Here is a 13,350-nt window from a genome sequence, read left to right on the forward strand (position 1 = left end):
TATGCGGAGAACCTAAAAAAGAACAATTACATCCAATAACGTATAAGACAATATTTCCAGCCAAATTCATATGCGACGATTGCAATTATTTAAATGAATATTTAGTGGACAATAAAACCTTAAGTTATAAATGTAAATGTGGCACATGTCGATGCGAACGTTGTTTTGGGGATGAAGATATTATAAGCGATAATAATAAATGTGAAAATTTCACTCTTTCTACCTGTAACGCTAATCCCAATAAATATAACATGCTGGTCGAAAGTGATATATCAACACGCACTTCGGTTAATGAAATAGTATCAGTACACAAAGATTTTACACCTAAATTGAAATATCAACAGATAGTTGTTGATAACTGCGTTATGCCTGCAAATAATAATAATTCTTTAGTTGCAACATGTGACCTATCGGATAACATTGTTATGAAAGCAAACAAAGAGAAAGTAGATTTTGGAACAGGTCAAACTAAATCTTTTGACGAATGTTGCATATTGAAATGTGATGCTTATATGCAATGTTGTAAATCTAATAAAGAACTTTTACTAAAAGATAACTGGACACGTGACGCACCTGGTAGCTATTTTTCCATCTACTCCTCGAGCGGCAAAACATCTAAAACATCGCTAGAGAAAGATAGCAATTACATTACACCAGTATTGGCAAACAAAAATAAATCATTGCCAAGTTCTTGTTATGCCTCAGGCCACGAACGAATCGAAAACATGCCACAGTTTTCCAAATCAACCGTAGAAACTTGTCTACACGATGTTCTGAAGTCAAACCTGGGTCAAAGCATAAAACTTAAAACATTTCTTAATAGCCTTGTCTCTACACGCAAAGACACAAAAGAAAATGATAGTATTGAAAATGAAGGAGACAATAATAAAAGTGAAATAAGTTCGTATAAATATGGCGTTAAGTACTTCCACTTATCCGAATGTGATGAAAAGGATACACGTCTTTTCATTCAACAAGACAATGATACAACTAAATTAAATGATAAGACTGTAACTAAAATTTGTAAAAATTTTGACGTTTATGCATTGCGCAATAATACCAACAGTGAAACAATCCCAAAGTCAACCGCCAAAGATAGCGAAAATCTCAAAATCAAAAGAAATCTTTTGAGCGGTTTTAATAGAAATTATCATACAATACACAATTTGAATGAACTACGTTTAGATCGTAACACACGTAACAAGTATTATGAATTATCTAATGAAAAGCTAACGAGATTTAAAAGCGATTCTTGGATGAAAACGAAACAAGCATCGCATACTATACTTTACGACAGTAAAGATTTAAATATGGATGAAGATTACGAAAGGGTTCATAATACTCTACAAGATGCGAAGAAGTTTTCCATGTACTTAATGGGAGTGTTACAAACGTACGAAAAAGCAAACAAAGAATTCGTTAAAATAACCGATGAGCTTAAACTATCATTCGAATCAATCTGTGCTCACGATATATCTGGTAAAAGGGAAACAAGCAAAATGAATATTATCAATATTAACAACAAACCCACAGATAATCCTCCAGAAACCCCATGTTTAACTGAAACTGCGTCATCGTTGCCATATTATTCTGACATCGAATTAAATACATCTGGAAATACAATTTTACAAAGTGCAGCGAACTATAATTTCTTTTCTACCGATGTGGATCACATTCTAAATAAAAAGCTACCAACTGAAACATCAGCTAAACATGAAGTACAAAATATATTAAAGACAGTTAATCAAAATAACGCTACTGTGAGGCTTCATGGCAAAGTTTATAACCCAAAAGATAATCTGGAAACAACAAACGTTAACGAGTTGAATGATACCCAAACATCAATTGAATCAAGCAATAAAGATGCACCGTTGAAACCTACGATTACTATAGCAGCAAGAGCTGGTGTCAATACAAAAGTATCAAATTTTTCATCGACAACAGGGTCTACGGTGTATTTATCAGATGTATCAAAAGACGAAGATAGATCGATTCCCTCTAAACAACGAACAGCGAATAGAATATACAGTAAGCCGAACCAAATTATGAAAACGTTAGATTCTGGGTTCGAGAGCAACGATACTTCTATAGTTTTATCCACTCATAAAGGTAAAAACGGCGATATTAATAAAGTAAGTGCAAATAGAACTATCATGTATTCTGGCGGCTTAGTAGAGAGCCTTGGTTAGCGTGATTTATCTAGCAAATTCGGCACTCTGTGTAGTTGTTTCAAACAGACCACCATCAATTGCCTGAGTGTTGGGTTACTGATGCTCTAAATTCTGACTTTTGTGTACGTAAGCGGTTAACCTTGCATACAAGTCTCTATACTAAGTGGTTGGACTATAGTATTTGTAACTTAGTTTTCGTGATATTGAGTACTACTTGTCCTTGACTTAAGATAAAAAAATAATAAAAAAAATTGTAAATAGTATAAGATAAATTTAAATAGTTTAAATATGAGGGATATTATACGTACCGAATTTGCTGATGGTAGCATATTCATAATATTCCGTAGTTGAAAATATATGTTGTTTCCATGCTCAGTTATTTTATATTCTAGGGTCAGCAGTGGCCACTGAAGAAACTTCCGGAAAAGGATGGTTTCAAAAAGTATATAAAGAGCAAACGACTTCAAGGGAAAGAATCGCTAAATGCTAAGGTATGGTTAACTAAGGCGATTAACACACTGCCCCGCACCACGCAGCGTAGCGCGTGAATGCGTGTTCGAACGTTGCTTGTAAGTATCTCCGTTTGTATGGAAAACGCACGAACGCGCGTGATCCGCATGAACGCGCGTGGATGCATTTTCTGTGTGTTAGACTATGCGTGTTTTCCATACAAACGGAGATACTTACAAGCAACGTTCGAACACGCATTCACGCGCTACGTTGCGTGGTGCGGGGCAGTGTGTTAAGCGCCTAAAAGTTATTTCGCTTCAAACGTTTCATTTAAAAGATCGATATGTTATAAGTTCCCATCTTAGCACCGTATTTATGCTGACTAAATTAACAAGGTATTTCGAAAAAATAATTTAAAAGAGGTTAACATTGAGCATTTTTTTCTGTTCAGAGTAAACTAGAATTGGAAATAAAAGAACCATTGAAACTCCATAAGAAATCTGGTCGAACTACATACATCGATAAAGAAGTATCGTGTAAAAACATCCCGATACCGGTAAAATCATCATTGGTTTGTGTTCTACTAGTCATCACATTTGTAGTAGATAAGAGTGGTACCTCTTCAGGGTTTAATTATTTTCTCATGATCACAGGGAGATATATTACACGTCACACACATACTATGTCCCGATCTTATAAATTTATATTTGCGAAAAGTCGGCGAAAAATTCTAGTTGCCTGAAATTATACCTAAATACTTACTTAGCTCATAATCGCATAGATACATACAAATGGTCGGTCAACGTTTTAATCTTGTCTCAATAGACCACGGGACATACTATAGACAAGACTATATATTATCATCAGAGTTCTGACCTATCATTCAGAGCTAAGCATTTCTAGAGACTTATCTCTAAAAATAATTTCGGCAAGTTGTACGGTAGTCTCAATCAAAACTTACCTATATGAATAACAACATAAAAATTATTATTGATTTTTCTATATTTTAGGATGACGTAGAAAAACACCTTAGAGACATAATGAACGATACGGCGGCGCAATCTTCAATTGAATACATTAAAAATGAAAATACAATTCACAGAAATAACACCTCTTCAAGCTCAAGAGTAAGTTTACTTTTAAATATTGCAACAGTAAAGAGTTTGTAAATACCTTTGAAGGGCCTTGTAGTAAAGTTTTTCTCTATAGTCCGCCGCACTGGCCGCATACGGGTCCACTTAGATACACTATAATACCTACACATAATGTGTTTCTCTGGTGACAGGTCTGCGAAGGACAAAAAGTGAAGTTTCTCGTGGTAAGGAAAGTGTCTGATCACACCGTACTGATCAAATGGAGCCAACCACGAGAACGCACCCAGATCCAGGGATACGAGGTTCGTTGAAAAGTTTCGTTAATCGTGCAAACATCTTGATACTCCGTTAGCTTATTGACGGTAGCTTGAGGGTAGATCATGATGAGTGCTTAAGGCTATTCGTGTTTAATTGAACGCCAATTACCTGAGATAAGATATTTTGATCATGATGACCGATAAGTGATAGGTACTTACATCTAACTAATGAATGATAACCCTCTATTCACAGCTTTTAGTTGACGGACGAGCGGCGCAGACAATATTCAGTCCATCTAAATGTATGGCAGTGGTGACGTGTCTGCCACACAACGATAAGATACTTCTAACTATTCGCACTATCACATCAGCGCTGGAAGCCGGCCGTTATCCTGCTTCGACAATCATTTACCGACCGCGTGTGAAGTAAAAAACAATGTTGAAGTCCCATATCTAAATAAATTGTTTTCACCCTTGTAACTAATTCATTGTGTACAAAAAATATTTTTTACTGATTATAAAGGTTGCTAGAGCCGGCTAAAGGGTAGGATCATGATGACTGCCTGACGCTATTCGCGTTTAATTGAACGCCAATAGCCTGAGATAAGATTCATGATGACGGATAAGTGATAGGTACAACTACTGTTACTGCGAACGAGAGAGAAACGAGGGAATTCTGGATGCTTTTCCATAGACAGAGTTCTGTATAACAGAAGACGAAATATATTTATGTAAGTATACCTACTCCGGATTCATATAGGTAGTACCTACTCCGATCGTCAGAGAAGACAATTAAATTAAACTTGTACCTTTTAATAAGTATACAAGCGAACGAATTTAGCTGCAGAAGAATAACCTAGTAGTGCAGAAGAAACTAGCTTATTGAAATAAATTATACCTTTTTTGATAACGTAACATTATTATAATTCTAGATAATAATTCCAATAACTAAACGTAGCATCAACTTTGACATGACATTTGGAAATTGGAATGCACAGATAAACTAAAAAGTAAACAAATAACCCGAGAAGATGCAACCACAAATGGGCTTGTTAGATTTAATAAAAAGTAAAATAAATATATAAACCGCATTCAGACACGATTGCTGTGTATTCAGGACCTTATTAATCATCAATTATGGAAGAGTTAAAATACTGCAGGGCTTGTTTGGTGACGGATGTGAAGATGTACAGTTTAGATATAACATCAAACGATTCTATTGGACTCATTTATACCCAACTAGCGCAGATTGATGTATGTTTTATTGTATTTTCTAACTTTAGTACATTTTTTTAATATCACTTATAATACAAGTATAAACAACAGACACCACTCAACCAAATCTACGTACCATTTAATTTTGTTTGCAATCGATATTGTTGTCACAATAACAATCATAGTTACCGGTTTCTTTTAGACACGGAATTCTGTCATAATTGCTATGAAATGCCAATGAAAATTTATCACCAACATAATTGTTTATTATTTTACAGATTTGTTTTAGAAATCAATACATATGTTTTGAATGTGCAAGTTTGCTTCAGAAATATCAAAAGTTCAAGTCTAAATGTATTACAGCCAACAATATACTATCTAGTATTGCAGGCAATACAACAGAGGTCAGTTATTATTTAATTTAACATTATATTGTTGCAACAACTACTTTTTTTTCTTACTCAATCTTCACTAGAAAATTAACTCAAAATGTACCTCTTTTATAATTTGCAGATAACTAAACAAGTCATTTTAAACATAGATAGAAAGGCGAGCAGATTAGAATCCTGTTTGAAAGTAACTAAAGAATTACTAATTGATTGTTATAGCGAAGTTTTTAGAAGCAATGTTGTGACATTGGAAGCAGGCGTAGATACAAATGTAGAAGAACTAAAAGTAAAAACTGAAATACAAGTCACTGATTTAAATGAGACTCAAAATGCCTACAATGTTAATGAATTTGTTTGTACCCCTGAGAATAATATATCAATTAAAACACAACAAAGTAAAAAAAAGATTAAAATTATAAAAGAACCCAAAACTAAGAAGAGAAAACCAAAGAATCAGGAGCAAATAGAAGGAATATTTGATGGTAATAAATCTCGTGATAATGTTGAAGGAAATAAATTTTACAATTCAAATGATACCTCAACAAATAAGAAAGTTAAACTAGTTATAAGTCCAAAAGCTACAAAAAGAAAAATTAAAACAGAAGAGCTAGCTACGGAGGAAGAAATATGTGATAATAATGAATCTCTAGACGATTTTAATGATAATGATCTAATGGAATCCTGTGAAGAAAATGCAGACACAGGAATAAATGAATATAAGGAAACGAAAGTAGAAACAGTTGCCAGTGAAGATAATCTTAGTGACAAAGAACCACTGTCTAAAAGAAAACAAAAGCAAGAAAAAACGTCTGTTATCAAAAGAAACGGTCAAAATCTAGACTTCTTTGATGACTATGCTACAATAGTGTTTCTGACTACAGAAGATGCTAAAAAGGAGTTGCTTTCTAGAAAAGATTCTAATAATTACAAAAGATCGCCTTTTAAATGTAATTTTTGTTATAAAGGGTATGAGGCTAAAACTGCTTTTGATACACACATGAAAAAACATACTTCTGTAAGTATTTTATCCACAGTCCACAGGACAACCCCAGCAAGAGAAACTTAACCTTGAGATTGAACATCCTTAATTATACATTTTTTATTACAGCTAAAGTATTTTTTCAGGAACATGGTGACTACGACTGTGATATCTGCCATCTCAGGTTTTTAAAACAAATATACCTGTGTAAGCACAAGTTGTCTTGTCACAGGAGAAAGTTTAGCTGTAAAATATGTCCGTACATCTGTTATTGTATGTAAGTATCTAATAATTATTATAAAATTTAAACTATTCAGAGCAAGTAATAAGCCAACGCCATTTAACCATGTGTTGGCATATAGGAACAAACTGCTGTGTAAAAGGATAGAAATATAAGCATTTCAGGCATCAATAAGCCTTCTAGAAATCAATAAAAGTGATGTTAAATTTATGTGAAATTTAACTGGCACATATGATAATTTTGATAAATTATTGCAGGTATCAAGCTAGAACTCATGTTACTATGCATAAAGGGACGAAGTATCCGTGTAAAGATTGTGGAGAGATATTTAGGTAAGTAAACCAATAGCTTTTAAAGTAATAACATAAAAAAATCCAATTGAAAGAGATAATAGAGAAGAATGTCTTATGAATTAATAAAATAACATTATTAAATAAAAAGAGAAAATAGAGATTAATGTATAATAAGCAAAAGGGAATTATATTTTTCTTATTTATTTAAACTTCATGTAGTGGTACATAGGCGGCTTAATACTTCAAGGCCTTCTCTACCAGTCAACCATTGGGTTATAAGTCAGATCTCTTACGAATCCTAATAAAGCAATCCCGATGTAAATTCACGCAATACTTCGCTGGACTAGTAATAAAATATGTAAGCATTTTGAAGGTAGATAGTAAAAAAAAACTTGTTTGAAAAAAACTTGTTTGAATAAAGATTTCTTTAAATAAATTGGTTAAAGCAATTTTGTAATGTTTTCAGTATGCCGAACAGCTTACAAATGCACAAGCGAGTACATCACAGGAACGTAGCGACAGCTGAGAGTGCGTGCGAGCTGTGCGGAGACGTGTTCGCGTCCAAGAGGGGCGTGTTCCTACACAATATGAAAGTGCATAGAACGGTAATACTGTAACTATCTATTTATTAAGTATAAGAGCGAGAAGTTAAAGCAAAAAGGCAAAAAAATATACAGATTTTTTTATTCAAAAATTAAACTTTAGACTTTACAGTGTCTGTAATAATTGTTGCAACGCATCACGTGACTCAGTTTATAAGACTGTGTAAATGTAAATCTCTGTCTGGGTTTTACTTTCATTGGTAAATCGTTTATTTTCAGGATAAGAACAGCAAACAAGGGCCTAAATGTGAAGAGTGTGGCGTACACTTCGACACAGAAGTCGCTTGGAAGCGACATCTAGTGCTGTCTACCAAACACACAGTCATGTATGTGCATTTTATTTTGAACACCAGTTCATATAGTATCGAATTGATGTATGTCACGCAAAGTTTGCTCTTCACTAGCGTGATGTATTCCCTTCATTATTTCGAGAGGAGACCCTTGCCCAGCAGTAGTATATTAATTGGTTAAATGTATTTATGTTATAGTAATGGCTGCAAGTTTTGCGGCGAGCGTTTCCAAGACGAAGAGGAACTGAAAGCACATAGACGAACTCATCATTCACGGAACAGAAAAGAATACAAAACTAATATTAAACTACCTGGCACATGTTCTATTGTAAGTATATTTGTAGCTTACGCCAGTTAAGTGCCGGTTAAACAAACTTTAGTAATACAAAAGTTTTTAGTAGGGACTGACCGGAAAAACGCCGCTCTTACAGCTCCTTTACCTATATTTGGCTTTCAACGAAACGGCTTAACACATTTTTTTAGGGTATGCAAAGTCTCCGCACTTGGCCAGCGTGGTGGACTCAAGGCTTAACCCCGCCCTCGTTCGTTAATAGATCCTTGCTAAGCAGAAATAACTTAAAAAAAACTGAACCTATTAATGATAACTTGTTTCCAGTGCAACAAATGGCTGCGCAGCCGCATAGAGTACAGCACTCACATGACAACAGAACATCCACAATGCGACGAGACGATGACTCTCAACCCCTGTGATCTCACGCCCTTCGTCTGTGAAGTGTGCGGACAAGTGTTTAAGGTAACGTATTTCCTAGTCCGTAGCAGAAGAGCCTCTTTTTGCAGCGTTGTTGCAAGAAAAAATGTTCCTTCACGATATACAGGGTGTGGCGTAAATAATGGATAATCCTTTACCACCGGATGGGCGACCAACCGACTTATCTAAAAATTAAAATTGATCTTTGGTGTGTTTGTTATTACTACTTGTTTTGTTATGACTGCTTGTTTGTTATTTAAATTATGCATTCTAAGTAAAATTTTATAATTTTTCAACACTTTTGTGCAACTTTTCTCGCTTTTTTCGCTTTCTTAAAAAAAACACAAAATGGCCGAAATTTCAAAAACTATGATACTTATGTCGGAGATATATTTTAAGTTTAAATCAGTCGGGTGGTCGCCCATCCGCTGGTAAAGGATTATCCATTATTTACGCCACACCCTGTATATTGATCTATCTTAGCTACATTTAACGTATATTAGTAGTTTGTCGCCGTGATAACGCAATAAAATTTTACAAGTTAGTTTTTGCATTGACGATAATAATACCAGGTGGCAAGAAGTATGAAGTATTGATTTTAATTAAAACTTAATAATAAGTCTGTACCACTTCGGAGCGGAAGGGTTTTAAGTCCAACACGATGCCTAAGTGCAAGTTGCTACACTTTACCAAAAAGTCAACAATTCAAAAAACTCTCAGACATGAACGTTTTCTGATATTTTTCTACAAGGACAAAAACAAATTATAGCTGAAAAGGTACAATTTTTTCGTGTCCAGAAGCAATGTTTCCTGCGCTACCACCAGCGCAAGCACACGGGCGAGCGGCCGTACAAGTGCAGCACGTGCGGCAAGTCGTTCCCGAGCGCCGCGGGCCGCGACACGCACCACAACACGCACTCGCGCCGCCGGACCTGCAAGTGTGACATCTGTGCGCGACTGTTCTCTTCTAAGAATGCGCTTAATAAACATATGAAGGTAAAATTTAGTACTATAAAAAGTTCTTACTTTTACCAAAAGAAACACTAACTGCAGTCTGACTAAACTTTCTTTAACTTTTTCTTAACTAAGTTATGTCAATATAATGTACGGGAGGCCAAAAGCGACACTTAGACCGCTGAATATATCAACCTTGTTTATTTTGATGATTGCGTATCTATCTGTGTATCAGACGCCTTTACGTGCACTTATGTGTACGGTTTATAAGACGTCTTTACGTACACTTACGTATACGGTTTACGTACACCTTTGTTTAAGCACGTGAATAATAGATAATGTTTTCAACTATATACGCTTTAAATAAAACCGACAATGCAATCATAATACTTAGTGCATTTTTTTTATTAATTTGATACTTTGTTCCACAGGGTCACCTCGGTATCCGTCCTCACAAATGCACACTTTGCGACAAAGGATTCCTCCACATGTGCGACTTGAAGGTTCACATCAAATACGTCCACGACAAGGTGCCTTGGCCTAAGAAGAAAACAAAACGAAACATAGCAGACGAAAGTGCACCTTATTTAGACTGACATTGAGTTTATATTACGTGGTGTTGTACTTAAATTGCGATTTAGCGCTTTTTTATTATGACTTTATTAATGTCAGTTTCGAAATACTCATTTTGTAAGTATTCTAGAGTTGAGTGATATTATAAGGAAGTATATGAATAAGGGACATTTATTGGTTTTATTTTAATGTAAATACGTACATAAAATCACGCTTTGTCCTCATAGGGGTAGGCAGAACGTGAAGGAAGCTTTCCTTCGCTTCATTCGATCCATACGTGTTTTGTCTAGAAGTAAATGACACGTCTACTGGTTACGAATACCACGTAGCTGTCAATGCACTCAAATTCAGACAGCTGTTAATAATGCAATACCTCATTAAAACAGTTAATATGATACATTTTTTGGTTCTTGTTGCAAATTAAATACCATGGTAATACATAGCATACTTGTACAAAATATCCTCTTTTTTGAAAGACAAAGTATACCAACGCGTCAGCTGTCACTCAAATATGTAACCAAAATTCTTCAGAGTAACATTTACTTATATTGTGATTAAATAATCAAGTAAAATGCACTTACAAAAATGAACGAACGAAGTAGCTTTCGTAAAGGCAAAAATGTTCCGAGAGGGAGAGCGAAGTCCCCGGAGATAAGGATCTTGAAAGATGTTGATAGACTTATGACAAATAGATGTTGCCTTGTTCGCCCGAGGCAGAGGCATTTTGGCCAAATCACAGAGCCTGGCTTGAGTGATCAGGATGAGATTACTAATATGCCGTCTAAAGACCGGGTAAGTTATGATGTTTTAGGTCTTCTATAAGTAAGTACATTCTTACTCCTTACTTCAATATGTTAATGTTCTCTGATAGAGTGATAACTAAAATGCCTATACCTTTTCTGACGCAAGGTTTGGAAACATTAAGTAGGTAATAGTAATACAAATGTAACAGTCTTCTTACTATGCCACTCTTCTTGCTTCTGTCATATTTAGGCTTGTGATTGACAAGATTAGTACATCCGCTTTGGGCTCTTGTTGTTGCAGTCAGTGTGAGTGAAGTTCGAAATTTGTTCTGAGTATAAACTACCACTTATTTGTATTATATGGTATTTCTACCTGAACCTAGTTCTACAATGGGGGACATATTATACTAGCTACCTTAAATGGAATAGGTATAGGTACCGCTCTAAAAAAATATTAATGTCCCAGCCTATAAACTATGAACAAGCTTTGTATATCAACTTTCGCAGTATTCAGCCATGCTTGAAGACCAATTTGGCTTCGAACCAAGGACGACTAAGGAATCAGGAACATCGAAAAATGAGCTCTATAGCAAACCAGCTAGAGTTGAAAATAGCTCTCAATACGAGGGCAGTGCGGTGTTACCCAAGTTTGTGGAGACGTCTGACGGCACGCAGTGGCAGCACATTGACACTATTGATGATATTGAGAAGTTTTTACCAGGGTCTACCACCCTTCAAACAGGTACTTCCAACTTCTAACTTAAAAATGCCTATTTTATTTATGTTGAAGTTCTTCGTACTTGCAGTAGCGATCAATTTATCTAGGAATGTTAATGAAATTCTAAGCACAGCAGTCCGCGTCGGTTCTTCTATCTTTGAATCTGAAGAAGTTTAAAGCTTGATCAAAGGTGGCTTCTCTACATGCAAGAGTGGTGATTTCTGATGCTTTTGTGGAGTTAGGTCCGACGGGTTGGACCAGCTTGAAAAAAAATCTCAACCTAGTACCTACCTACTTATTACTTATTTCTATTTGCAGTATCAGCAGCCGTTGGGTTCCCTCACAAACCAAAGAAAATCCACATATCAGACATTCCGAAGGTGAAGATAATCGCGGTGAAGTTCTCTAAGTTCAAGCGGAACAACATAGAACTGAGGCGTCTGGATGAGAAGGTCGTGTGTGTGGAGTATGACGTATACGATGAGGGGTCCACGGCCAATACGCTGCTACCCATTCAGAGGATGAGAGCGTTCTTCTCGATCAAACCTGTACATGATAATGATGCTGGTGGTGAGATATCTTGTTTACTATTGTTCTTTATGACGTAGATCCTAAAAATGTTTGTAGATAAAGTAGATTGCGTTAAGTTTTACCACTATTAAAGTTACAAGTGAAAACACTTAAATCAAGTATTTAGCCAGTGCTTTTCAGCGTACCGAAAGGTACGCGGAAAAGGTATCACTTTTTATTCGATGATGGAGTCATGTCTCTAAATCCTGTGATTTTCTCTTCTACCATCTCGATTTCGTATACTGTAGTGCAATTTTCTGCAGTAGGTACTGTCGAGTATAGAGTGTTTAACATTTAAGTTGTACTGCCAAAATAATTCCTACGTAGCTCACTAGAGGCGCTGATCAGATTTTCGGACAAAATTCCTCGATACCTAGCCGGTTGTCGGTAGTCGATAGTGGTAGAGAATCGAGCTACAGTTCATAATAAGGAACATTTATTGTTACAGGATCATCCACCGTAAAAGCAGTACCATCAAAAATCAAAAGAAAATTTCAAATACAAGACGAAGATCTGAAGAAACTGACCGACAAAGAAATAGAAATCATCGACGACAAGATAGACGAAAACAAATCTTATTTGGAGGACTTAAGGCGAATATTGAAACGGCACAAGTTTATAACCGCTAAGAAGAATAAGGCCAGCTTAGATTTGCAATCGTTATATGATATGGCGAGTAGGCATAATGCTATTGATGATTTTTCGAAGTCAGATTTTCTTTCAAAAGCACAGTTGCAGGAAGTAAAAGATCTTATAATAAAAGGCTGTGGTTCTAGTATTCATGGTATAAGCAGAAGAAGAATAAAAAGTCCGAATCAGAGCAATGCGTGTAAATTAGAACAGGGTGTGTTATCCGGGAGTATCGTCGCTGAGTTGCTTCGTGAAGATGCTAAATTGAATGTCTTACAATAAATGCATTTTTTTGTGTTTTTCAAATGTTTTATTTTGTAACAGATATAAAAGTATCGAAGTTTCAAATATCAAAGGAGCTTATAGTTCAAGATTAATTTAAAAAGGACACTAACACTGATAGTATAGTAGAGTAATATCAATATCCTTAATCTAAGATTGCAATTTAGATCTTATCAAAAATGTAATAAAG

The 13,350-nt window shown here is 35.4% G+C and overlaps 3 protein-coding genes across 4 annotated transcripts; all 3 read left to right on the plus strand.

Annotated features, from left to right (window-relative positions):
* The first annotated feature begins 1,039 nt into the window (after positions 1 to 1,039).
* Positions 1,040 to 4,439, plus strand: LOC142976102 (uncharacterized). 2 transcript variants are annotated; one of them, XM_076119331.1, is made up of 6 exons: positions 1,040 to 2,132; positions 2,564 to 2,662; positions 3,073 to 3,192; positions 3,632 to 3,748; positions 3,907 to 4,017; positions 4,226 to 4,439. In XM_076119331.1, the coding sequence occupies exons 1-6, from the start codon at positions 1,257 to 1,259 to the stop codon at positions 4,400 to 4,402; spliced, it is 1,500 nt and encodes a 499-aa protein (XP_075975446.1). In that variant the 5' UTR covers positions 1,040 to 1,256; the 3' UTR covers positions 4,403 to 4,439. The 2 variants fall into 2 exon arrangements, with proteins under 2 accessions (XP_075975446.1, XP_075975447.1); XM_076119332.1 differs by having other exon boundaries at positions 3,073 to 3,177.
* Positions 4,440 to 4,986: 547 nt separating this feature from the next.
* Positions 4,987 to 10,369, plus strand: LOC142975957 (uncharacterized). The gene is made up of 11 exons (XM_076119119.1): positions 4,987 to 5,226; positions 5,466 to 5,591; positions 5,701 to 6,591; positions 6,702 to 6,832; positions 7,054 to 7,128; positions 7,556 to 7,694; positions 7,911 to 8,017; positions 8,180 to 8,309; positions 8,598 to 8,735; positions 9,489 to 9,686; positions 10,076 to 10,369. Exons 1-11 carry the CDS (start codon positions 5,110 to 5,112, stop codon positions 10,238 to 10,240), a joined length of 2,217 nt encoding a protein of 738 aa, XP_075975234.1. The 5' UTR covers positions 4,987 to 5,109; the 3' UTR covers positions 10,241 to 10,369.
* A 372-nt stretch (positions 10,370 to 10,741) lies between these two features.
* LOC142976152 (uncharacterized) lies at positions 10,742 to 13,301 on the plus strand. Its single transcript, XM_076119402.1, has 4 exons — positions 10,742 to 11,009; positions 11,468 to 11,702; positions 11,997 to 12,248; positions 12,697 to 13,301. Exons 1-4 carry the CDS (start codon positions 10,803 to 10,805, stop codon positions 13,158 to 13,160), a joined length of 1,158 nt encoding a protein of 385 aa, XP_075975517.1. The 5' UTR covers positions 10,742 to 10,802; the 3' UTR covers positions 13,161 to 13,301.
* Positions 13,302 to 13,350: the final 49 nt, after the last annotated feature.

This window comes from Anticarsia gemmatalis, chromosome 10 (assembly GCF_050436995.1).
Source record: "Anticarsia gemmatalis isolate Benzon Research Colony breed Stoneville strain chromosome 10, ilAntGemm2 primary, whole genome shotgun sequence".
Classification (NCBI taxonomy): domain Eukaryota; kingdom Metazoa; phylum Arthropoda; class Insecta; order Lepidoptera; family Erebidae; genus Anticarsia; species Anticarsia gemmatalis.

Bases quoted from the DNA above. Each gene is read 5' to 3' on its own strand.
- LOC142976102 (XM_076119331.1), top strand. From the start codon at position 1,257: ATGAAAACGAAACAAGCATCGCATACTATACTTTACGACAGTAAAGAT. The intron at 2,133-2,563 runs GTAAGTGCAAAT...TTTATATTCTAG, and splicing joins AAAACGGCGATATTAATAAA to GGTCAGCAGTGGCCACTGAA. The intron at 4,018-4,225 runs GTTCGTTGAAAA...CTCTATTCACAG, and splicing joins CCCAGATCCAGGGATACGAG to CTTTTAGTTGACGGACGAGC.
- LOC142975957 (XM_076119119.1), top strand. From the start codon at position 5,110: ATGGAAGAGTTAAAATACTGCAGGGCTTGTTTGGTGACGGATGTGAAG. The intron at 6,833-7,053 runs GTAAGTATCTAA...AAATTATTGCAG, and splicing joins CCGTACATCTGTTATTGTAT to GTATCAAGCTAGAACTCATG. The intron at 7,695-7,910 runs GTAATACTGTAA...GTTTATTTTCAG, and splicing joins ATATGAAAGTGCATAGAACG to GATAAGAACAGCAAACAAGG.
- LOC142976152 (XM_076119402.1), top strand. From the start codon at position 10,803: ATGAACGAACGAAGTAGCTTTCGTAAAGGCAAAAATGTTCCGAGAGGG. The intron at 11,010-11,467 runs GTAAGTTATGAT...CAACTTTCGCAG, and splicing joins ATATGCCGTCTAAAGACCGG to TATTCAGCCATGCTTGAAGA. The intron at 12,249-12,696 runs GTGAGATATCTT...TTATTGTTACAG, and splicing joins ACATGATAATGATGCTGGTG to GATCATCCACCGTAAAAGCA.